Here is a 25,768-nt window from a genome sequence, read left to right on the forward strand (position 1 = left end):
TTTTGAATACACAATGCTTATGTAAAAAAGCGTATAGTTTCATTTACTTACCTTTAACCTTTATGCTTGCTAAGCGTCATAAGTTGTTGTACTGAGATAAAAATATAAATGTTCAATAAGGAGAAAATGAAGAATAAACATGTAACTTATTCATTAATGTCAAATTTAATTGAGCTACATTTTATTATATCTAGTCCTTTAGGTAAAAACATGAATTAGAAATGTACAAGATTATTCACAGTGTTTCGTTTAGTTGATAAAATTATGCGCTTGACCTTCGACAGAAATCCTCTTCTTTTTCTATGATTGTCGCAGTGTTTTAGATTTCGATGGTTTGGTCCTGAGGTTTCGATCTCTTGGGCTTAGGTGGTAATGTATTCGTTTCGCTGGAACAAAATTATCTTATTACAAATCATGACACAAATGATTTCATCATCATTCTAATGAAATTAAAACCGTAAATTCATAAGGTAAGAAAAACTGCGTGAATCTAAATGAAAAAGGATCTTAAAAAAGGAAATAAGTCAATGATATTAGGCGGTAAAATTTTCCGACAGAAGTATCTACTTCTACAAATTATTAAGATCTACAATAATCATTGTGTATTTGCTTACATTGGTTTCTTAAATGAGTCATCACTATCATCCTTGGTAACATCTGGAAACAGGATGGTTCGTCTGATCTGAAATTGGAATAATAGTTACTGATAGGGGTTATCAGATTTTTTTTTATCACTAATATAAATTTGGTTTAGGAACACCATTCTTTAATACGTGCAAGTCAAAGTATTTTTCTTGTAGATTATTAAAATGGAAGGGGAAAAAAATCATTGATTAATGATCAAGTTTTCATTTTATAACTAAAAAAAGAAGAATTTCGAAAATATGTAGAAGAAACGTTACGTTTTCTTGGTCTCTGTTGCAACATATTTCCGGGTTGCAATTGCAGTTTATACACGCTAGGTCATTTTTCCGGCAAGTGCATAAACGCGTGTGGCACTTGGATTTGCAAGCACATTTTATATCACCGTCTGATGATCGCTTTGAACCAATAATTCCAGCGTTTGGACGGGATTCTGCAGCAGAGCTCTGTAAATTGGGAAGCGTAAATAGCAAAATGTACCGGGACAATATTCAGGTAAACTGCTTAATTATCAAACAAGCACAGATTCATTCGTTTTCCACTTTCCATAAAAAGTAGGCTTCAGAAAGTTGATATTTGACTGAGAAATGGAATTTATATCGGGTGAAAACCTCTATTGTCACTGATATTTACATTTCACAATTATATTGGAAAATTTTATTTAGCAAAGCATTTATTGAAATCTTCTGTCGCAATGTATAGTGGAAGACCATATTTGGGAGTAACGAAATGCTTACCATGATTTTGCTAATCCGACTAAACAGAGGCGTTTTGGTCCAATCTGGATCTTTTTCGACATCATCTTCCAACAAGCTATCATCTGTGAATGGATAGTCTTCGTAATGTTCAGCATCTGGTGTTGGGTATTCTTTGGTTGATGGTTTTTTCTCCTTTAGAGATACCTGTATACGAAGTTTTAAAAAATCGAATAGATACATGAAATAGATACATTATGAAGAGAACATATTTCATATAATAATTTCAAAAAAATTACATTGCATAATTGAGGTTCTGCTACGGGTTTAACTCCGCGGAGTTGACCAAGCAGGTGGGCTACCACTTCTTCGTGTTCCGCATTCAGCTTTGCCTCTCGTTCTCTCTGTTTCAAAATTTGCTCTTTTTGTTGGAGTTCCATTTGTCGATTTTTCATTCTAAGAGCATCACACTCTTCCTATAACCGTTGTATAACAAATAAAAAGTAAATAACTGCGAATTTATTACTGTTTATAATACACACCATCAGTTCATCGTATTGATAGGTTTTGGCATACTGGCTTCGACTTTTTTCAGCTGCAATATCAAACACGGTCTTCAAAGCACACTTTGCATCTGTCATTGTCTGTATTTGATTCCACCGGGTTTTAGTCTTGTTTTCTGAAATAAAAAGATAAGATAATGACCAAAAATTCAACAATTATTGTTACTTGAATATAAGTTACTTAGATATTTACGAAATATCACATCGTTTGATGTCTAGATAGTATAAGTACCTAATTTCTCCTCGAGTGATACATTAAGTATATTTTTCAGATGACATATAGACAACTTCATTTATACTTTGTTTCACGGTGAAGTTAACTTTGATTACCTTGATCAGAAGTAAGAATCTTTTGCTGCAGGTCGGCAATTTGTGCACTGCGTAACTGTAAATCTTCAGTGAGTTCGGAAATTTGTTTCACATAGGTGGCTGCATCATATTTATCTTTATTTGCTTTAATTTTCGTCAAGGTTGTTGTGAGTAACGCTCTATCTTGCATTAGTCGTTCCAACGAACGCTCAGCGTCTATTGTACTAGTGAGCACTTCAAGTTCTTGAGTTACCCAAGCTTGTATGCCGACAGTATTGCCCGCCTTGTCTCGCTTCTGTTGAGCCTTACTCTGCTTCTCCAGGGCTTCCTGCGTTTTTGATGAGTATGAGGATTAAAATGAAAGATAAAAAATGCTCGACATTAAAAGGAATTCGAAACATTTGACTGGATGTTAGGCGACACTGGGTATTTTGAGATACTTACTTTCAGTCTCTTATTGATTGCGCAGGCTTCTTCCACTTTACGTTTAAGAACGTTCTGCTGTTTACTATGCTGTGTTTCCATCCGAACAATTTGGTGTTGTCGCTTCCTGTCTTGATCTTTTAATTTTCTAACCTCCTGTTCTCTTGTGAGCTTCCACTGTCTGAATTTTTCACTTTCGGATCGCATCAGCTGCATAAGTTTTACTTTGTATCGTTTCATTGATTGAATTTCAGTGAGCAGACTTTTTATCTTAGCCTCGGACTTTTCTTTCATTTTGATAACCGTTCCCTGCTGCATACATTTGCGAGATAATTCAGATATCTTCTTCTCAAGCTCTTGAACTTTTTTGCGACGTGTTTCTGCGAGTCTGAAACGAAATGAAAATCGAATGAAAAAAGAACTGTGCCATAACAAGTCTTTGGTACTGTGAAATATTTCATTCTTTCACTAACAAGTTATACGACCAACTTTCGGAATTTACCAAACTAAAGATTGGTCTTTACATGCAGTTAATAATAGTAATATGAAAGTATACAAGTAATGTGTGATTTCTTACTTGGAGCTAGCATTGTTAGATTGAACTGATACCAAAACTTTTTGGAGATCATCTTTTTCCGCCTGCAGTTTTTTTATTTCGGATTCCATTTCCTGCATTTCCTTTGAATATTCAACCATTTGCGTAGAGTTTGCTATAAGTTTTGCAACCAATTCTTCTTTCAAAGCTAATTCTCTGTTTATATTTCTCACTTCATCTTTCCTCTCAGCCTGTTGCAACGTATGCTCCTCTTGTTTTACATCCAGATCTACTCCTCCAGTTTCGGTATCATCAGAATTTTCATCCGCAAAATTAGTATCAGCCGAATCATGATTAACAAATTGTTTCTCTGTTGATAATTCGTGACTTAAAATTTCCCTTGCTGTCTTCTCTTGATCGCTTTGAAACTCTAAAAAAGAAAGGAATGAAAAGAGTTTGTCAGTTTTCACACTACATACTAACGGAACTGCATGAAGTAATCGAAGTTGAATCACACCTAAAATTTTATTGTATATGATTTTCAATGCCGATCGATGTTCTTCAGTGCCATTGGGATTTGCGTCGAAGTCATCAATAACTTGCTTAAATTCTTTTACGAGGTCAGCAATGTTTTTTCTAAGAGTTTCACTGGCACTTTCTGCCAGATCAGCACGTTCGCTCATATGCAAAAATTCAATTAGATTTGCGTGGAGTTGTTCAGTTAGATCCCTATTTTTGACTTGCATTATTTGTATTTTTGCTTGCAGTTCTTTATGCTCAGGTGGGCAAGCGTTTTCACCATTTACTGTATTTCCTTGTGAAAGAAGAGCCAATCTCAATTCTTGAATTAACTTATTTAACCTATTTACTTCAGCAGCGTGTGGATCTTGATTCACAATCGGCTTATTCTTTATTCTTCTTGCTCTGTCAGCATATCGCAGTGTACTTAAAGTCTCATCGAGGTTGTAGTCTGGATATAGAAAATCAGATTTGTTCCAGATTAATTTGAAAGATTAAAGCAAAGTTTCCCACTTTAGTCATAAAATTATATCTTTTTACAGCCTACATATTGTACACACAGTTGTGTAGTTTTCCAAAAGAAATATTTTCGACCAAAAAAGAATGTTTTTTGTCAAATGAAATTCCAATATTAGTATGTGGCTTTTGTTCATGGAAAATAAGGTCCTGAATGGAGCTACTTTTCTTAATACTTCACATACTGACCTGCAGGACTGATACACGCGATAATTAGAGTCATGGAGTTTCCGCCTAGTGAGTCTTGCAACAACCTGGTCAATTTGCTATCACGATATCCAACATAGCTCCCGGAAGTTCCGTCTCCCAATTGTGAGATCACATTACCCAAAGCGAGGAGACCTTTATTTATATTTACGCCTTCTTTGAATCTCTCACCGGTGGCTTTAGTTTTTTTGCTGCGTTCTGAACCAGCAAGGTCTACCAGATGAAACTTTGCTGTTGTAGCAGAGTTACTGTTTCAAAAATTGTTAGATGTTCTTAAATTGTTTTTCTTCAACAACACACCGAACCACGAGAGCAAATTTTTATCATGTTTTGGCAGTACGACTTCTAAACACCAAAATATTGGTTTTACCAATAATTCGATAAATAGATTTTCACAATTCTTTGCTTATGTGATGTTTATTGATGAAATTTTACTCCTATCATAAAATGACTAGACTAATTTGAGTTTTTGTAGTGTCAGAAGTAAGGAGAACGCACTAAGAATACGTACTTTTTCATGATCAAAATTGAGTTCTTTTTAATTTGGGTAAGATTGGTGACAAGTTTTATAAAATAAAAAATTAATTTTAATATCTTTCTGTGAAATCCATTTCGAAATAAACAATGGCATTTGAAATTTGAGAATTTTGATGTTCAAACTCAGATGTCGTTTTAACGATCGGTCAACTTGTCAAGTATATGTGAATAATTCTTTGTACATTGTATAGAATAATCATTTCTAGACATTAATCTAACAATAAGTATATTGATCAATGACTGTGAGAAGAGATTCTCAGTGCCAACAGATCAAGCTAATAAAGTAAAGTAAATTAAATCCTTACACATCATCCTTTTTCTCTTGACGTATGTTGACAGTAAATATGGCATGGCTCCTGCTACTTTGCGAATTCATTGCTGTTGCTCCAGTGGCTCGACCCAGCGAACCTTGACTAAGGCACTGAAAAGTCGCAGTGGAATTTTCAACTTTGATTTCAGTCAAGCCAGGTATTTTTATGCCTTGTGTATCTTCACGAATATCGACAACAGAGTTTTCTCGGGATTTTTGGGAGAGCAGGTCGTAAAGTTGCTCTTGATAAAGTTCCATGAAGGAGACAGTGATTTCGAAATTGCAGTCTGATTTTTGTTCCACAATTTGGAAAATGTCATTTATTGCACGAGGAATGATACCAAGCTCTTCATTACCTCCTTTATAACACGTCCCCATGGAATGGGTTTTACCACTTCCAGTTTGGCCATATGCCAATATAGTTACGTTATATCCTACCAAATAAACACGTTCATGTAGTCAAGATAAAGAGCCATATAATGATTTTAAAAACAGTAGGAAAGGAAAATTGTAGATTCTGGTTTTGACATACAGATAATTAATGCCATAACACTGCTGCGAGTAGATGGTTTTGCAACTAATAGTATGGAATGAGTGATGCAAAATATGATGGCGAAACAAATTGACATGGTTGAGAAATATAGGTTTTATAAGAGTAAGTTGAAAAATTAAAAAGCGTGAGCAACTGTAAGTCTTTGATATTTTTACCTTGGAAGAGATTATTTATCATTCCTTTGACTGCTGTATTATAAAATGTTTCCTGGTTAACTTCAGGAGGAAATATGTGATTAAACGTAAAGGCTTTCTCGGTACCCAGCACCTGAACCTGTGGTTGGCCACGCACGGTTGCGACGCAGGTCTGGCAGCCTTTCTCAATCTCTGTTTCAACCAAAGGTCTGATCCTTAGGGCTACTTTGATCGCAGCATCAACCATCTATAAAATATGTCAAGATGAAAATTAATTAACAAACATTGATTTGCAACAGCAGAAAACCACTTTAGCCTCATTTAGCCTATAAAATTAGAAACGAAAACGAAAATTACACGCATCTTGTTTCATTTACTTTAGCTACACTTTTTCGACTAGAAAATATACTTAGATGACGGTACAGTCTTCAACATATATATTTTGTCAAACAAGTATTGCAACTACTGACAAATTGTATTCCGTAGAAGAAAAAATTTGATGAGTAAAGTTTTTGTCATGAATTTCTGAAACGTATGTCCACTGAAAAAGACAAAGGGCTAATGCTCGCGCAATTATGTGAAAAAATTACAGCTATTAAAGAAACCAGATAAAGGTAAAATCAGTGAAAAGGTATGTTGCTTTTAACTGCACAGTTCTGATTCATTCCGATTATAAACTTCATCAAAATTATCGTAGCTATGAATTAACTTGCGATAATCTTACCTTAATGCTTTTCAGAATTCAAATATATTTCTCTCTTTTTTACAATTCACCCACTCTTCATTAGAAACTCACGGTCCGGCCGTACTAATTTTTCCTGCTCTTTCTCTCAAGCTTTCATGTCACTCGCATTGAAATCACTTTCCGACCGTTGTACCGTTGTACATTTGAAATTTTCGTTTGTCGACAGGCAGGTAGAGGGGACAGGTTGTTCATCAGTGTTGCCAACTGGAAGCACCGGCCGTTTCGCCTAGTGACCACGAGTGTCGCTGCTATCGAGGGATTCGGGCTGAGCCAGAGAGACGGAAACAGATTTCAAAACCACGGACGGTCAACAACGTATTTCCATCTGTCTCGCACGGTTACTCAGCACCTTGTTGACTTTAACTAAGAAATGAAATTTATTAAACAGAAAAATGTATTTACATAGAATTCACTCTGACTAAACTAGAGAAATCCGAAGGTATTACGATTGCACATGCGTTACACGTTATCGAAGTAGGAGTTTTATTGACAGTGAGTTGAATTTACGCAAGAATAAAATTGTCATTTGATAAATTACATTATTTTAGTATTTGACCAGTAAAAATAAGTTCACTTATGCTCGTTTCCACATCACCGCAAGCGGTAGAGCACCTGGCGCGTTTTTTTTTACGTGGTATCTCCAGTAGGCCAATCCACGGAGAATACTTGCAAGATCGATCTTACGTTCCTCGAAAAATTTCAAATGACTATTTTTCACATGTTAATTATGGTAAATTGTTTTTCCCAATCAATCTGTACTCGTGTACATTCGCAGTTTGTTCGAAATTTTTCAGTTCATATAACCCGCTGACTTATACGTGTTCTTTTCGCTTCCGCGGCTAGAAAAAAAGCCGTGCCTATTCTCAGTCTTATAGCGGTCTTAAAACATGTTTTAAAGCTGTTGAGATAGGTATAGATCGAAGAATTGTAGTTTATGAAATTGCCACAGTTATGTCTTGTCATTACGGCTAACAATCATGTATTAAAGGAAAAATTAGATTAATGGATGTGGATATGAGTGATAATTCGTTAAGTGAATAGTTTATTGCTGAAGAATGAGGCAACGTATTACAGATGTACAATATTTGATCGTGAATAATTATTAATCATTCGAATTGGAGGCAACCAGCGTCTTGAAGTTTCAACGAACGCTCGAATTATTCCTATTGTTCCGGACAAGGGGGCATCCAAATGAGGAAACCGTGGAATTGAACCGAGTGGGAGCAACTCTGGGGCTCTGTCAAAAATCAAACGTCAAAACCGTGAAAAATATACGACAATTACTTTGCAAACGAATGATTGTTGTGGCAAGGTAAGTAGCGGTGTTTTCAATCCTCGCAAAATTTTCGTCGTTCTCACTGGCTAGTGGCACAACTTTTAGTTCTTGAGTTTCCGCACCTAACCCGGAATTGCCCTGTTGACACGTGAGGTTATGTCGGTGATCAGATATCTCGTTTACAACGCAGTAATTCGATTATGTTTATAATTTTAAACTTGTCAGGCGTCATGAGTCACCACTTGAGACTTTTGTAACTCTGTCATCGTAGGTATGCACGTCAAAGTACGACACATAAATTTATCATTCTTACATCTCTGTGTCAATCATTATTCTGTTTTTTTTGCTATAAACTCGTATTATTTAGGATCGGTAGACTCTTAATCGTAAATAATGAACGATGATAGCGTTAGCAGATATTTCTTTTACTCTAAAACTGCACAAATTTATTGCCTTTTTTATCTGGAAATTAAACGTAGATATGCGAATTTGCAACAGCGCTAATTGACTCCTGGCATTAAGAATTTCGTTTATGAAATATTAGATTATTTGCACAGTAATTTAGAATACACAAAAATCTTCACTATATCGTATGATTAAATGGGAAATAATATTTTACAGCTATGGTCTGAAGTAACGACTCAGAGTGAAGATGTTGCCTGAAAGAGAGGCGAACATTGAAGACATGACAGAAGGTTTGATAAAGTGATCCCATATTAAAAAATAGGTCTTTGTCAAGCATGACAAAGTTAATGTATCAGAAACCCGTTATTATTGTGTGTTTATTTTACAGGGGGAGAAAATCAACCGACTACCGGCGAAGAGATACAAACCGGTAAATGACAACAATCGCTAATAAAAATTATGCGATCTATGAATAAATTGCATGTTCCATCAAGAAAGTGATGATGATAATGTTATTCAATGCCTGTCTATTCTGTCAGGCACATTTTTCTCGCACTGGTATTCGTTAAGTATTCTATACGTAATAAAAAAATAGTTTTTTTTTACTGTGTCCGTTTTCTTCGATCGGTTCACCCGAATTTTTCAGACATTATTATGCATGCGTGACTTCACTTAGTTCCAGTGGTGTTCTGCTTTCGAAGTATCTATTTCTCCATCCATCTCTGGACACAGTAATTCAAGAACGAATTTTTACTATATTTGGTAATGCATAAACAGTGCTCTATTTCGTATTTGTTCGCTTACGCATTGTATAACTCTTTTTCCCCTCCGATTCGTAAATTACGATTTTAATTCGTACGAATATTTATCATTGCAACACATATTTTATTGTTCCACCAAAAGCTCAGATGGATATCCGCACACTGTCCTATCTCTACTGTACTGTGTCAGGCTTTACATTTGGTGTAATCAAGTTAAGGAATTATGTGGGCATCTATTACGATACGAAGCAGGGCTTCAAATCTGGTTTGGTTTCATCATTTTCCCTTTAGTGTGCCACCCTTGTTATTCTTATTTACGAACTTGACCTACCTACCTACTAAACATCTCTATAAACATTATTTGTTCTCAATCGCTTAATCAGACAATCAAAAACTTTTGTGAGAAGTTTTTACTTCAAGAATTTCAAGACTATATAATCAGGTTTCAAATTAACTCACAGTCAAAGAATACAAAATATATACATACATATACATATGAATAAATTGCATATATGCATATATTTTACATAATTGTAATTTATATCCTTTCCATTATTCAAAATCAAAAGTTTCATCATCATCGCTTTTATTGTTGAAAATGTGAAATCTAGCAAGGAGCGCAAATTAAAGTGGTTTGTTTTTGGCGGATTTTACAGAGGCGGTAGAACCAGTGACAATAACAAGTGGAACTCTACAGGAAGGGTTGACCGAAATTACACCTCAGATAATTCGAGGCTTGAATCAGGATGTGCTCACAATTCACGGATCTACACAAGGAGAGAGTAGCGATGCTGCTAGTATACACACAGCGAGTACTTCGGTTTCTGGGAACGGTAAGTACTATTTGTATAAATGTCACATTAAATTATCAAACGTCATTTCTACAATGTGTTTTATTTATTTAAGTCATTGTAAAAGTAGCTATTTTTACCAGATGAACATTGTTAAAAATAAATTATCCGGCGTTTGAATTAGAAGTATACATGCATCGATTCATATACTTATTCCATTGTTGAAATTTCTTTCACAGAATCAACTTCTAGCAGAGTAAGCGCAGTTACGGTAGTGCTACCTTGGGGTGCTCAGAAAGAAACAGTAAGACCGCAGCAGATTGGAGACATGGACATGAGGCCAGGGGAATATGTGATGAGAATGCTATTTGCAGATTTTACTATGCAAGCTGAAAAAAAGATGGAAGCAGTAATGACTGAACCACAGGTGAGTATTCTTTGAAATTATTGATGGCGTGATATGAATTCACCTTAAAAAAGAGTTCTGTTCTGTATTTTATGACCGAAACGCATAGTTACAAAAATAAATTCACATATGTAAAATGTTTAATTTTTAATCAGGAGAAATCGCTTTCAAAAGTATTACAAAGAGGAGAAGACGCGCAATTTGATCAACTCCTCTCTGCGTTCGGTTCAGTTGCTGAGCATTGCCTTCCATCGATATTGCGTGCGCTTTTCAACTGGTACGACCGTCAATTGGTCGATCATGGAACAGAGCAGAAGAAACCTGCAGCTGGAAAAGAAGATCAAAGAGGAAAAAGGTACGGTTAATAATGACTGCCTTAGAAATGGAGTAATGTGAGTTTATCTGAATTTCCGAAATATAAATTTATAACTTTTACAGCATAATGTATACAATAGTATCAGGAAGCGTGGAGACGGTCGAAAGAAGCGAGCCTGAGTTGCTGCAGGAACGTAGAGATCTGGCGGTGGAATTTATATTCTGTTTGATGCTGATTGAAGTTCTTCGTCAGCTTCCTTTTCATCCAGGACACGAGGATCTTGTATCCCATATCGAAAACATAGCTTTTAAGCATTTCAAGTACAGAGAGGGGTGAGCAATACAGATATTTGTTCTTAAGTCAAAGAATGCCAATTTTTTTATTAGAATTTGTAACTAATCACGCTTCTCGTATTCTTCAGGATACAAAATGAACGCAATGCTGCCAACATTCATATAATTGCTGATCTGTACGCCGAGGTGATAGGAGTTCTTGCTCAGTCTCGATTTATGTCTGTTAGAAAGCGTTTCATGCTAGAACTAAAAGAACTACGTGCTAAAGAACCTGGAACACATACAACACAAAGTATAATCTCTTTGCTTATGGGCATGAAATTCTTCCGAGTCAAAGTAAGAATTGTTCCACTGTAATTTAATACGAGATTTTTACCTTGACGTGGATCCTATCAATTGTTGACCCTGGTTTTCAGATGGTTCCAATCGAAGAGTTTGAAGCATCATTTCAATTCATGCAAGAGTGTGCTCAATACTTTTTGGAAGTAAAAGATAAGGATGTGAAACATGCTCTTGCCGGTCTGTTTGTTGAAATCCTCGTTCCAGTTGCTGCTGTATGTTTTAATTGAGAGAATTAATAATAATTTCAAGTATTCCTTGAACTATGTGTAGAAAGATTTTGATTTTTCCTTTCCAGGCTGTCAAAAACGAGGTAAACGTACCATGCTTGAAAAATTTTGTTGAAATGTTATATTCCACTACATTGGACATGTGTACAAAGTCCAAGCATCGATTGGCGCTTTTCCCCCTCGTCACATGCCTACTTTGCGTTAGTCAGAAAACATTTTTTCTACAAAATTGGCATTATTTCCTTGCCATGTGCCTGTCGCATCTGAAGAACCGAGATCCAAAAATGTGTCGAGTTGCACTAGGTGAGTTTATCATGCAGAAATCTGTAAAATGTAAATAATTTATCAATTCGATTACATTATTTTTGGAAACTGACCCAATGTCAAAAAACTATACTCAAAATTTATAACTTTACAGAGGCTCTATACCGATTACTGTGGGTGTACATGATCCGCATAAAATGCGAGAGCAACTCAGCCACTCAAAGCAGGCTTCAGAGTATAGTTCATTCGTTATTTCCGAAAGGTTCGAAGGCAGTGGTACCTCGTGACACGCCGTTGAACATATTTGTTAAAATCATCCAATTCATTGCTCAAGAGAGGCTGGACTTTGCAATGAGAGAAATAGTTTTTGATTTGCTGTCGGTTGGCCGTCCGATAAAAATTATTCTCACCCCTGAACGAATGAGCATTGGCTTGAGAGCCTTTCTTGTCGTCGCTGACAGTCTACAGCAGAAGGAAGGCGAACCACCGATGCCACGTACCATGGGAGTACTACCAAGCGGCAACACGATGAGAGTTAAAAAGACATTCCTGAACAAGGTAATACACCTGCTTTCACTGCATCAATAAATTCTATCCCAAATTCAAAATTTATACCTTTTATACATTTAATCACGCAAGTTGAAATATTATTCCGACAGATGCTGACCGAAGACACAGCGAGGAGTATAGGTATGTCGTCATATTTTCCATACGTACGACGTGTCTTTGTAGACATTTTACGAGCCTTGGATGTACATTACGGAAGACCGCTTATGATGACCAGTACTCAGAATGTTAACAAAGAGCCTGACGAGATGATAACTGGCGAAAGAAAGCCCCGGATTGATTTGTTTCGAACCTGTGTTGCTGCCGTACCTCGACTTATTCCCGATGGTATGACTGGTGCAGAATTAGTCGACTTACTCAGCAGACTAACTGTACACATGGATGAAGAACTTCGCGGTTTGGCTTATCAGAGTCTCCAAACTTTGGTACTTGATTTTTCTGATTGGCGACAAGACGTCATTCTTGGTAAGATAATTTTCAAATTTTCGTATTATGTTTTCAAACATCGTTTACGATATAGAACAGACTGACAAATTTATGTTTTTGCTAACTCATTTCCCAATTCATCAAGCTATTCGTCTCATCGCAAATTTATAATTTTTCAGGATTTACTCAGTTTCTTGCTAGAGATGTGCAAGATACGTTTCCTCAGTTAGTTGACAATGGGTTGAGGATGCTGCTACAACTGCTGACTAGCTGGAAAAATGCTCTGATAAGTCCGAGTGTGAGGTCCAAGGATCAGCAGGCGGAAACAATGAGAACATCTACTCGCGGCGAAGTTCAGACTAAGAAAAGTGAATCTTTGCAGGTTTGTTGTCAATCATTACGAAATTATTCTATTGGAGAATTGTTTGAGTGACGTAAAAATAATTTTTCATCATTTCAGAAAATTGAATCTGGCCCCAGTGTCTTTCACTTGGTCGAAGGTTTCGCTTTGGTCATGTTGTGCAATTGCAGACTTTGTCCCCGTCGATTGGCTGTACATATACTACGTGAGGTCAAACTTCTCCTCAAGACCTTAGGTATGACCTCTAACTTCATCGAATAGTTTTAGTAACGAGATACGGTTGTTCTGAATTTCTCGTTTCTTTGGATTTTAGGTGGAGTTGACGACGATCAGCCAGTAATAGATGTAATAGATGCTTGTTGTCCTACGGTATTAGAAAAATGTTATCACATGTTACCTCCGGGTGAAAAAGCTGCGGCAACGTCCACCTCAAATGTGGATCTACAGTGGATCGCGGACAGAAGTACATGCGTATGGACTGCTGGTAAATTTGTGACCACTCTAATCTGTGTTCAAGATTCTCTTTAATCCCCTGTTGTTTTTCATTTACCAAATTACGTGTTGTATGTCATATGTTTTAGGATTCCACGATGAGAATAGTACAAAAAGCTCTTCAACGTTGAATCTTAACGGCGCCGATCCATGGAGTAGCTGTTTGTTTGCGTTTCTGGAGAGGGATAGAGTTCTCACTTTGTGTCCTAATGCAGTAGCGCATTCCTGGCCGATTGTGTTTACTAGAATCAATTCGCTATTCACAGTTGTTGATCCGACGTAAGTTTACCTGTAGACGTTGTTCGTTACGATTTTCTGCAACGTAAATAGAATAGTCGATGCAAAGTTTCAATTACTTGTATAAACTATTATTTTATTTTTGTGCTTTTGTTGACGATTTATTCCTTTTTATTTTAGACCAGTCAATGACAATAGAGCTTCGTTACTGCGAAGTTCAACCGCTGTAAAAAAACCTGTCAATGAGAGGGATGTCTACATGCACGTGTGGAAAAATTATCTCACATTTGGATACAGGGTTGTACCGCCGATACCAAGTCCGATCGTTCGTTGTGCCAGTCCTGACTTGAGCCTGAGGTGAAAGATTTGAATTTTTGAAGATAGATTTATATTCCTTTATCAACGTACATAGCGGTATACAGTATTAATCCAACATTTAAAATTGAAATTTAGTTATTGTTTAGTTTGAATTTTTACACGTTAATGGAGAAGTCAGTATGAATTTAAAAAAATTTACGGAATAAGTAGTAACTATCATGTTTAGTGATTTTCAAAATTTTTAAACATAAACGCGAAGCTGAGGTGTATGCATGACTATTTTAACAGTCATAGAAAAAGAATTTCCCAATGACTTGGAGTATAGTTTTGATAAATTATCGGATTTATTACGTACAAATAAGAAGAGGAGAATCTTACGCTAACTTATTTGACGTAGAAATTACTCCAAAAATTACTAACCTACACAATATGCTTCCGTCAAAACTCGTTATATGCAATTGAACAGGTATTGAGTGGACGTAAATTAGTAATATATATGGTTGTTATTGGTGTTGGGTCATGTCTGCTTATGTCTGTGGTGTTATCGAAGCCTATTTATTTACACCCTGTCATGTTCGATATCATCGAACATATCATATGTCCAATGCAAATGGCATTCTGTTATTTCCACTTACTTACCAATAGCACAGAGTTCACGTCGAGCAAGTAGAATTTTTAAATCACACCATGCCCAAATTCCACTGTTCCAATTCTTAAATCTGAGTGTGTCGATCAGAGTCCTGAAATTAATCTGCAGGGTAAATTTTGTCTATTCAGTCGGTCTTAATCGCCATCAATTCCTGGTACTCACTCGTTTACAAAAAAAAAAAAAAAGAAATCAAAAATAAAATAAAAATATACAATTATCAGCTTTAAAGTGAAGATACGAGCATTACGGGTGTTGTTAATTACTCCAGCAATTGATCTGTTTTTTGTCTATACGTATAAAGCATACAGGTTTTTCAAAATTTTTCCGTTACAGGAAATTTGATCACATTCTAATGCCACGAATATTGTGTTATAAAATCTTAAAAAATTAGAAAATCTGTATCTTTCTGACTTTTACCCTGTAAGGTCAATTTTAGTATTTAAAACTGATTTGTAGGAGAGATATTAGTTTATTCATTTCATAGTAAATTAATGCAGAATCTGTAACCAGAGAGCCAATCAGTGTCGCTGTCTTGTCACCCGCTTATGGCTTTCCCATATTGTGTGTCTCTTGTTGGTTGATTGGGTAGAGTAGTCTTCAAAGAGTAATTGATCTCTGATATAAGGAGAATTGGTGGTACTATATTGCATACTCTAGTGGTCAACAAACGGTGGAGTTTGGTGTTTTATGCATGAGTAAGGAGTTGAGTCAGAGCCTGGAGAACCTCGGCGGGGCGCAGACCCTGCCGGGCCGTTTCTCTGTTTCCTCCATATCCGGCATCTACACGAGGCATAAGCGGACCAGGTGAGCCATTAACTGTTGCGACCCTCCTCGCTGCAAATTCACCATTGGAATAACATTTCTTGATTGGTAGCAATTCTTCAAACATATCGGCAATCATGACTTGCGCTTAATTTGGTTTCGTAGATTAGATTTCAAAAATCTACATTTTTTTGCCGATATTCTATCGAATAGTTTTAACATTCTCATCTATTGACTTTATTTACGTTATTAATTTTATTTCCTAATTCTTGATATCAATCAATAAAGTTTACTTCCATGATTGAATGTGTAGATTACATATATCAATTAAATAGTACGTAGCTAGCTAGTTAGCGGTGCGGAAGTTATAATCAACAAATAGGGAATAATATCGGGACTTCTTTTTTACTTAATTTTTAATAAAGTCTCAGCGATGCTGTGTTCGAGATTACACTGTCAAATCGATTTTTTCATTCAAGATTATGGTGTTTTTAATGATATTAGCTGTTTAGTTCCGTATGCAGCGGATTAGTCAGCTTTCAGATCATTCGTAATCCTGCAATATGGTTGATCTAGAGAGTTAGATTTTTGTGTTACAGCACAGTTTGTCGAATAAATTTGAACCTCTATCGTTACAAATCAAAGTTAGATAAAATAATTCGTTTTCGTAAATGCAGAACGTCGTTTATTTATTAGACTAATGAAGCACTGCTTGGAAAACAGATGACTTTACAAAGAATTAGAAAAAAGTTTTGTTCCAGAGTTTGAAAAATTGCTTGTGTATATTGCGAAGTACACTGCAAGGGAATATTTAAAATTCATTTGCAATTTTCATTACGTTTGAAAGTTTTTACCAGCTTGTGAACATTTTGAAAAAGTTAATAAAAAGATCAATTTTCAAGTCGAGTGTTTTTCTAGATAAATCTGTAGCGCTTTTGGTGTATACCTGGATTTTTATAGAAATTGTTTCTATCTAAAGTTTCAATCGACAAAGTCATATATACATATATACGAAAGAAAAAACACCGTACTGTAAGAGAATCCCGCTATAGCATAAAAATCTGACATTTCAAAAGTTGATAACTTTCTAGACAAAAAAGATATTTCAGATCTGACTAATTCGCCTTGAGTAAAACAATTCACGTACAATCCAAGAAACTTTAGCCTCAGAAATATAATTATCTAGAGTAAGAAAGTTTTGAATTGATTAGCATGATTTTGTATGGCATGCCTAGCTGAACAGTTTCTGTTTACTACCTGTGAAAATCTTTTTGTTGCATCTGCTTGATGAAATGATGCGTCGGAATTGGGTGCTGAGTTTTATTCAGTCGAATACATCAAAATTTTATTCTCGCAGCTCATCGCCGGACAGTCTATCTGCGGAACGAGGCGACAACAAGTCTCCAGGCGCAAACGCCAGTCCAGCAGCGCTCTATAAACTTACCGTACCCCTGCTTCGAGTCGAAGCAGTGGATGTCAGAGATGCGGCTGTTCATGCTATAGGAAAAGTCAATCCCGATGCTCTCAAGTACGTCAAAGAAACTTCAAAGGTCACTGCGCGTTTTGCAAAATTCTCGTCATTTCTAACTGTCAATTTTCAGGGATTTGATGGAGGAACTTGTACCATACATTCGCGAGGCTGTTGATAGAAAACAGGAAAATATGAGAAGAAGACGCCGACGAGACGCGTTGCGATTGCAGCTGGTTCGAGTATTGGAACTCATCGCTGAGTACGGGACTTTTGGAATCTGGTTGGTTAAATACGGTGATGTTATGAATTGACGGAAACAAGTATTTTTCACCGTCAGATATTAAATTAGGCAATTACTATAGATTTTCGAAACCTGAGTTCGAATTTCCCTTCAAAAAGTTTCTAAGTAGGTCAGTTTTGTTTGCAAATTTAGCTTGAAATTACGAAAATATACTTTACGGAATTTTTTTTTTATCGGCTATCTCCTGAAATACGCTGAACAATGATTTCTTTTTGTGATTTTAAGTAGAGTTTACGGTAAAAGTAGACTTGCCGCAGACTTTTTGCACCGAAATTTAAAATTCTGCATTACAAAATATATACAAAAACATCTTGTTCAATTTCTGTCAATGTCTCATGTGACATTTTTCATTCCGTATTTGAATCCTGTTGGTTTTGGTATGTTTTAGTCCTTCGGTGCTGGATCGTGAGACGCAGTCTCTGCATCCAACATTTGTGGAATACATGGATGGCGCCCGTGTTTATTTGGAACTTGAGACAGACAAAGAAGCTCCCGCAGTCAGAGATATAAAGCTGCACTTTTGCAACTTTATCAGGAAAATGATCAAGAGCTTTTCACGTGAGTACCTCATCGATGAAACCATATAAAATTAGCGAACAACAAACATCATAATACAAAAACTCCAGAGTGAACTTGATCATTACCATACGTTTCAATTTTCAGTCGAAACCTGTCACACACTCTTGAAGAGAGATCTTCGCAGCAATCTTTTCACATTGTTTGCAAGTTGGGCCGGACCATACGGTCGTCCATTAACCAGTAATTCGTCGACTCACGAAGAAGAGAAATTCTGTTCCGAGCTTCAACTTTCAGCCCTGCAAGCAATGAGCGGTTTACTCTGTTGCGGACCTTGCTTTAATCCTCAAAGTCTGTCAGAGGAAGGCGCCATTCTTTATCAATGGCTCGATTTGCTTTTGGCCAGTAAAGATGAAAAGGTAAATACTTATGGATCGCCGAGTTAGGCTCTTATCAAAGATTTACAGCCAAATTGGACAGTATTTAAACTCTCAGAGCGTGCGTTGTTAGGATTTTTGGAATCGTGGTTTACCGGTTACTTACAACTATCTTCGCATCATAGTTTCCCTGTAATATGGAAAAAGCTCTCACTAACTCGTTTTATTATTTTGCTGTTATTCGAACGATTCGACGACTAAATATTGTTGGATAAAACCAAGATTGGTTATTTGAGTTTTCGAAGTTCTGAGCAAAATGTTGTTACACTCTCGTAGAACAACTAATTGAAAGTCGTTTGTCACACTAAGCGAAAAAATATTGTCCTTTCATATTGCGATCAAATGATAGCTTCCTCACAGTAAATCGGTTCGATACTGTTCCTATCTACAGATTTACGCGCTGGCACGTGAAACAGTGGTTTTATTGCTGGAGGGTAATCCTGATATCGGAGCTCTACTAGATTGGGTCGTAGATCGATGTTACACCGGTGCTCCTCAGGTGGCGGACGGCTGTTTTCTCGCTTTGGCCACAATCTTCAGCGCAAGGTAAGAGATTAACTCCCAAGATCAGAAAACATCCTCAACTTTTATTGTTATTCCGTTCTTTACCCGTCGTTTATATCCACACGTTTCGCATTTGAAAAAATGATCTCTCAACGTCAAAGAAGCCCTGTTAAAAATCCTTTCAAATTCTTTGAATAATAATTCGTCAAAGGAGTTGAACTACCTTGTCGATCCGAAGACTGATAAATTAATGTTATATTTCGTCTGCTTGTAAATATTTCTTTGACGTTATTCAGAGCCGTTTTTGATGGCATCAAGAATTCCTGGTAAAAATTTTGTATACCGAGTCGTTTCAGTGTATATAATATACCAGAAAAATGCTGATCATATTCTTACGTCTGGCATCAGGGGCAGTTAAATTGAGCAAACTTTGCAGGAATTTTCTTGAGTATGTATCAGCGGTTTTTATTGCCACTTTGGCATTTATACGTATGCACATATAACGTATATGCGTATTCTCGTAATCGTATGTTCGAAAAATAAGCTTTCCGTTCGACTTTCTTGTACACAATTCGCGACGAGTTGAAAACACGGGACATGGATAGAAATTGTCGGGAATCTTTCGAAAGGAATTAAATTCCTGGCATCGAACTCTTCCGATCGGAATTTTACTTTAGAAATTGAGTCGAGGGTCGATGATTGAACTTGTTGAAGGGGCTGTCAAGTCTACGAGTAAATTGATTTGAAAGTAATTAAAAAAAAAAAAATAAAGTGCATTTGCATGTAATTTAACAGGTCCAATGATATTTAAAGAAATTATCGCCTTCACCGTCAGGCGACAATCAATTTTCATGTTTCCTTTTCAAGTTTGCGCTGATCGTACAATAACGGCTGTTAAATTTTCTCACGCATACCGTGAAATGCGATATTATGGTCAGTTGGATACTTGGGGTTGCTGCAAATCGCCAGTGACTTATATACACGCGCACATTGACGATTTGTAGCCATCCCAAGAATCCAATATATATATATATATATATGTATGGGGCATTCCAGATCAAATCAATAACTCGTGTACTTCGCCTGCTTCGACTTTGATCATCTTTTAGTAAAATGTTCTTACCGATCCAAAAGGGTCTCGGGATTGTTTTCAGATTCTCTTTAGCCACTGGTGATATTTATAAAAAAATCGCAATAACAATTCTAAAAACGCCATTGTTTAAAGATCTGAAAAAATTCACACCGATTCTATTATGTAAAATGTGATTATTTACTATTATATTTCGCAAGTTTTTAGGTTTTCCATGTCGGAATATATATATATTTTTTTTTCTTTTATTTATTTATTTTTTTTTCTCACGTCTCGATCCAAATACATTGCAGAATCGCATTGTTTTCGTGATTCCGTGATCTTTTTTTAGATCGGGGAATAGGAAGAAAAAACCAAAAAAGAAAAAAAAAGGAAAGAAAAAAAAAAACAAAAAAACAAACTTCAATTCCGATATGGAAAAACTAAAAACTTGCGAAATATAATAGTAAATAATCACATTTTACATAATAGAATCGGTGTGAATTTTTTCAGATTTACAAAAATGGCGTGTTCGGAATTGGTTTTTCGATTTACCTTTTCTCTAATTTCACCGATGGCTGAAAAAATCTGAAAAAAATTCCGTGATCCCTTTGGGTCCGTAAGAAGATCGTATTAAAAAATGATTGGAATCGAAGAACGTGAGGCAATTTGACCTGGAACGCACCATATATGTATATATATATACATAAGTATATAAATGATATGTACACACACATCATTTAGGTACGTATGTACCGGCATTACGAGAATGTTACGACCCTGATATCCGTGTATCTGATATACGTATAGCTGCCCATATAAATACTCATTCCACACGTACAGAGGATTTCTATCTCGACAGTTTATTACGGCAGTTTGAGTAGAAAATTTTCTTACCAAATACCTGAAAATAAACGTCAGAAAACGCTGGTACAGTGTATTTGCGAATTTTTTTTTTATAAATTGTCATTCTGGTGAAAAATAAAAAAAAAAAACAAACAACAAATCATCCAAGAATTCAACAACTCTGTGCAATTCGCATAATTTTCCCTATTTATCAGCGTACGTAGATTATTTGTAAACATTATTTTCATTTCCTTTTATTTTTATCCTTTCCTTTTCTTTTTTTCTCATCAAACCGTTCAATCGTTCTCAAAATAATATATTATGAATTTTAATTACAAGTTTATTTAATTGAAAATTAAACTTTCTTTGTTTGTATTTCGAAAGTTTTTTTTTTTTTCTAATCATATTTTTCTCATTCTAGAGGAGGAATTAAATTAATTCTTTTCCGACAAAAGACATTTCTTTTACGAACTTGGATTTAAATTAAAGTAGGCTTATACGCGTATCTGGAAAAATTGATTACTATTCTTACTTTATGAAAATTAGAACAAAGAAACGAATAATATTTCATCTCGTATAGTTCTATTGGACAAATGCATTTTACGTAAATTATGTTGATTTAACAGTGATTATGTACCTCCGGTTTACCGGAGCTTACCCGAAGTTACATGTTCGTCATATTCTGCAGTCCGATTATCGACCGCTTCGTGAATTACTAATTGAATCTGCGCAAATTTCGCTTATATTATATTCGGCATAATTATTTCTCCCCGTATTCCGTTGCCGGGTTGCTTTTGTGTATTGTAATCCTCTGTAGAGAGAAATCTGGTATAATTGACAACAAAATGGGGCAATTTGGATCTCCGTGGCTCGGTCTCTGATAAACAGGGTAAAATTCTCGTATCCAGAAATTATATAACTTGTACGAATACGAACGTTCCCTGCAAAGTGTTCACGGATATTCAAAGTCGTTCAGGCTTTACGGAGAAAAAAAAAAAAAAAAAAATTTGCGGCGTGAAAAACAATGGACTATCGTTGAAAATCGACTTGAAAATCGTTAATTAATCCGCGAATCACAAATGATGATGAAAAAATTCTATTCGGAAAAATGTTTCGGAAGGAAAACGCGTGAAGAAATAAATCACGGGGACGTGAAATTGGAAGTTAATCAAGTTGGATCCTTTTTTTTTTTTTCAAAAGTTTCATGCGATCCTAAAATAAAACTGTAACTACGATCCTGTTTTTAGCAATATTCGAAAAATCATATTGTTTTACGTACATATGAAAATGGTTGGAAGTGATTCTCTGCGCTTCGAAACTTGGAGATCGAGTGAAAACCCAACTTTTCATTTTCGGAGTGATTACAATAACTTCTTTCTTTTTTTTTTTGTCTGCGAACAGAGAAACGGGAAGTTGATAATAATTATGGGATCAAACGAACTTACCTGTAAGTGAAGTTCGATCTTAATTGTATGTAGCCGTTTTACCTACGTTCCAAAAAATGTTACCGATTAGAATATCTTTACGGTCAAACTACGTGTTCAAGATCGATCGATCGATCGCTCTGTTTCTTTTTTTTTTATTTTTTATCATCAACACTGGGTGTTTTTCCCAATTTGTTACTGCTTATTTTCACACGTGCTCCGGATGTTTTTTCTCTCTCGACACAAGCGTGTATAAGAATCGCATTAATCAGGATCGCCAGGATCGGTGAAAATCTGGAAGACCCGGAAACGTCAGTGCGAGTGGTTCGGATGTCCTGCTGTGATTGACGAATCACGTTACAACATGTATCCGACGAAATAGAAACGCGAGTCGCAAAAATTAAGGATAAATTTAACGTTTAAAACCATATCCAACAACGATATTTCCGTAAATGATAAACACGTGTGTACACAAATTGAAGAAAGTTTAAATACTACGTGATATAATTTAATCACAGATATTTATAATTAGAATTTTCAAAATTTCAAAATTTCAAAGTTTTCATTTGCCAATTGAAGTGGAGAATTAAAAAAGGTTCCAAGTGCAATTTTTTTTCAAAACTGATCAGAAAAAAAAAGAAAAAAGAAAAAAAAAATAACACCGACAGCCGTTTTTATCTTTCCTTTTCAATTAGTCATAGACGTGTATAAGAAGAGCGGGAAAATAATCTATATCTGATTGTCGACGCGATAGAAACGCGCAATAGAAAAAAAAAAGGTCAATTTCTTTCGACAGAATTAACCGTAGCCCAGCTATTATCGCATTTCGCAAGCTTCGACCCGAGGACTGAATCAAATTATCAGGGTTAGACGATCTTGAGCCTTTGCAGATTCGCGTCGGCTGTACATTTTCATTATCTACTTTTTCTTTTTTTTCCAACCATTTTCTTTTTTGTTCCCTCTCCTTCACGTCGCGAGACTGGAAAACTTTCACCGGGTTTGATATCGCGACCGTTAATCAGATTCTACGAGCGAGGTGAAAAATTGTAACGTTACGTCAACTGTTTTATGTCAATTGAAAACGTCAAACAAAATTTCCTCGGAAAAGTTTTACGTATCCCTTTCGTAACGCGGCGCGAAAAATTAACAGATAATAGAAAAATCAGCAGAGATGGAAGGCGAAAAAAACGATTGATATTTTCTTGGTCCGTTGGTCGTGTCTCCTTTTTTTTTTCATTTTTTCTTTTTTTTTGTGCTATCCTTCAAACAGTACGCGGCACTGAATAATCAAATAGCGATTTTATCGATAGGCTCCAAGGGATGGATGGATGGATGGCCTGTTTTGTATTTCTTTGGTGTTTTCCAAATTTTTTTTTTTTTTTTTTTATATGCGCAGATCATAATTAAAATAAGTTATACACGCACGTTTATCAATTGAAATTCCACGAAATCGGTTGAATAAATTTTAAACAATATTCGACGTTTGTAATTGGCTGTAAAAAATTATCACATCGTACGTACAAAATATTTAGATTTTATCGACCGACCAAAATTAAAAATTTGAAAAAATTTGTAAAAGTGTAAACATTTTCAAGCTTGGATCCGGAGTGGGACGATTTTCCCTTCTTACTGTTTTCAAGCTTTTTTCGTAAAAAAAAACCTTAAAAAAATTAGGAGCGGAAGTCATATTACAATGTATGGTTTTTAAAATTTTGAAAAAAAAATTGCAGATGTTAAAACGGTTTAATTTTGAAACCCAGGTCGAATTTTCGTGGAATGCCTCATATAGTCTTTGGATTTAGGACGACGAGATAAAGAAAAGATTTAGATTCAACGGTCATGTATTCAAATTTTTCGATCCAACAGTTTCAATGTAAAGTAGAAAAAAAAAAAAAAATTCCACTTTCTCTTAAAACCGTATGCCAAATAATTATTATCGTATTTACTTACCGCGGTAATAATTTTTTATATTTTCTTCAAGACCAAACACTTTGGTCTTCATCGCGTAAAATACGCGCGATAGATTATAATGTTACAGCCGTACGTAATATGCGATAAAAGCTAGACAGCAAAGAAAAGCGAAAGAAGAAGGAAATGAAAAACAAAAAAAACAGAAAAGGGTTTCGAAAATTGCTCATCGTCTTTTCGTCGCGACGATAATGTTCGAATCGCGTGCCGCGTGGTTCGATCAATGCTCTGCATACCGTAAATTACTTTGGCGTTTTAAGACAAACGGAAGTCACAGGGGTTCTAGGTGTGTACGTAAACACGTTTGTAAGTCAGATAAGAAAGGCGAAGTGAAATCTGATACGCGAATCGCTGAATCGTCTTTCATCCGATGCTGTAAATATAATCAAGAGTCAATTTGCACATCCTGCTATTATTGGTAATTCAGTTTGTGAATGAATCGAGCCTCTCGAAAAAAAAAAGAAGAAAGAAAGAAGAAAATAAAAATGTTGAAAGGTCTCTCTCTCTCTCTCTCTCTCTCTCTTTCTCTCTGTTGCAGATGCGTCCTTTTTATCTTGCCATTTGTTAAATTGTGGTTTCTTGTCGACAAAGTAATGGGGAAAAATTACACTTTTCAATTAAGATCACAAACATCTCGTGCCGTTTGTCATAAAAAAAAAAAAAAAAAAACAAAAAAAACGTGTAATCTAATTCGCAAAAGCACACCTATCCACTATTCCGAGGTTTAACCTTTTTTTTTCTTGTCTTTGTTTTTTTCCTTAAACGTAGCAGTAAATACTCGACGACATTAACAATCTAAAACACTACACGGCTTGATATTTTCAATTGATTGCAAATCGGACATCTCGTCTTACGATTAAACGATTTCATTTTATCGTAAAAGAAGAATAAATCGTCCTTTTTACAATGATCGATATAACGGAAATGAGTATAAGAGGATGTAAAAATATTGCTTCGTAATTCGCCGATTTCTTCTTGTCAATTTTTTTCACTATATACGGATCAAATTATTAAGCTAAACGTGATTGTTCCTTTTTTCATTGCGTGAAAAGGAATTTTTCACATTTGTATGGAAAAAAAAAAAATGGAACCGAAATATTAAGGTTACGTAGCACTCCTACCTTTACCGACCGAGCAAACTCTCCATTTTTCTTCCTATATTAAACCTCACTCATCCCGGAATTGCGCCAAGTAAATATCTCGGTTGTGCGCTTTTTGGCCCTTGAAATGCGGGAAATGTGGGAATAGTAACACGTGTCAAAAAACCACACATTGTATCTTTTTTTTTTTACGATTTCGGGGATACGAATAACTTTGCTGAAGCCCCGCTAAAAAAAAATAGCTACGCACCGTCGAAATTTCAACCTTTTCTCTTCGTTTGTTTCTTTCATAGGAAGAACAAGGGTGAGTTTGCTCCGTCGGTAAGGTTAGGAGTTCTACATGACCTCAAATCAAAGTTGTACGATAAAGCGTGCGTGCAATTTGCCGACAGGCGAGAATTTAACCTTTACATATCGAAAAAACTTTGGCGGAAAGTTTTGTTAAAAAATTTCAAGCTTCTTCAGAAATCGTTCATAAGCTTTCAAACTGTTTGCTAATATATTATACGTCAAGCTTGCAAATTTTTTCGTAAATATGCACATAAACTAGG

General features: G+C 35.7%; 2 protein-coding genes across 9 annotated transcripts in view; one reads left to right on the top strand and one right to left on the bottom strand.

Annotated features, from left to right (window-relative positions):
• Positions 1–301: 301 nt before the first annotated feature.
• Positions 302–6,926, bottom strand: LOC107225472 (chromosome-associated kinesin KIF4). The gene is made up of 14 exons (XM_046730063.1): positions 6,668–6,926; positions 5,965–6,190; positions 5,252–5,690; positions 4,392–4,657; positions 3,685–4,137; positions 3,210–3,597; positions 2,654–3,020; positions 2,231–2,537; positions 1,880–2,016; positions 1,637–1,813; positions 1,380–1,544; positions 903–1,088; positions 615–682; positions 302–386 (listed from the first exon to the last, which is right to left on the bottom strand). The coding sequence occupies exons 2-14, from the start codon at positions 6,188–6,190 to the stop codon at positions 320–322; spliced, it is 3,246 nt and encodes a 1,081-aa protein (XP_046586019.1). The 5' UTR covers positions 6,668–6,926; the 3' UTR covers positions 302–319.
• Positions 6,927–7,761: 835 nt separating this feature from the next.
• LOC107225469 (protein furry) overlaps positions 7,762–25,768 on the top strand; it is a 107,662-nt gene continuing 89,655 nt past the window's right edge. For 2 of the 8 annotated variants that reach the window (XM_046730055.1, XM_046730058.1), the window contains exons 1-23: positions 7,779–8,000; positions 8,586–8,659; positions 8,758–8,799; positions 9,787–9,963; positions 10,161–10,348; positions 10,483–10,682; positions 10,766–10,975; positions 11,065–11,272; positions 11,353–11,490; positions 11,574–11,808; positions 11,924–12,327; positions 12,429–12,801; positions 12,942–13,144; positions 13,223–13,358; positions 13,437–13,607; positions 13,705–13,894; positions 14,033–14,209; positions 15,477–15,623; positions 16,939–17,109; positions 17,183–17,332; positions 17,742–17,911; positions 18,017–18,288; positions 18,698–18,852. In XM_046730055.1, coding sequence (XP_046586011.1) covers positions 8,617–8,659; positions 8,758–8,799; positions 9,787–9,963; positions 10,161–10,348; positions 10,483–10,682; positions 10,766–10,975; positions 11,065–11,272; positions 11,353–11,490; positions 11,574–11,808; positions 11,924–12,327; positions 12,429–12,801; positions 12,942–13,144; positions 13,223–13,358; positions 13,437–13,607; positions 13,705–13,894; positions 14,033–14,209; positions 15,477–15,623; positions 16,939–17,109; positions 17,183–17,332; positions 17,742–17,911; positions 18,017–18,288; positions 18,698–18,852 — 4,160 coding nt within the window. In that variant the 5' untranslated portion in view covers positions 7,779–8,000; positions 8,586–8,616. Of the gene's footprint in view, positions 8,001–8,033; positions 8,250–8,585; positions 8,660–8,757; positions 8,800–9,288; positions 9,573–9,786; positions 9,964–10,160; positions 10,349–10,482; positions 10,683–10,765; positions 10,976–11,064; positions 11,273–11,352; positions 11,491–11,573; positions 11,809–11,923; positions 12,328–12,428; positions 12,802–12,941; positions 13,145–13,222; positions 13,359–13,436; positions 13,608–13,704; positions 13,895–14,032; positions 14,210–15,476; positions 15,624–16,938; positions 17,110–17,182; positions 17,333–17,741; positions 17,912–18,016; positions 18,289–18,697; positions 18,853–25,768 lie in introns of those variants that run through there. The other 6 variants (XM_046730062.1, XM_046730061.1, XM_046730057.1 and 3 more) reach the window with 6 other exon arrangements.

This window comes from Neodiprion lecontei, chromosome 2 (genome assembly GCF_021901455.1).
Source record: "Neodiprion lecontei isolate iyNeoLeco1 chromosome 2, iyNeoLeco1.1, whole genome shotgun sequence".
Lineage (NCBI taxonomy): Eukaryota > Metazoa > Arthropoda > Insecta > Hymenoptera > Diprionidae > Neodiprion > Neodiprion lecontei.

Excerpts from the sequence above, each read along its gene's own strand:
- LOC107225472 (XM_046730063.1), bottom strand. The coding sequence starts at position 6,190 with ATGGTTGATGCTGCGATCAAAGTAGCCCTAAGGATCAGACCTTTGGTT. Across the intron at positions 3,021-3,209 it reads TCTAACAATGCTAGCTCCAA|ACTCGCAGAAACACGTCGCA; the intron begins GTAAGAAATCAC and ends ATTTCGTTTCAG. Across the intron at positions 387-614 it reads GACTCATTTAAGAAACCAAT|CGAAACGAATACATTACCAC; the intron begins GTAAGCAAATAC and ends ATTTTGTTCCAG.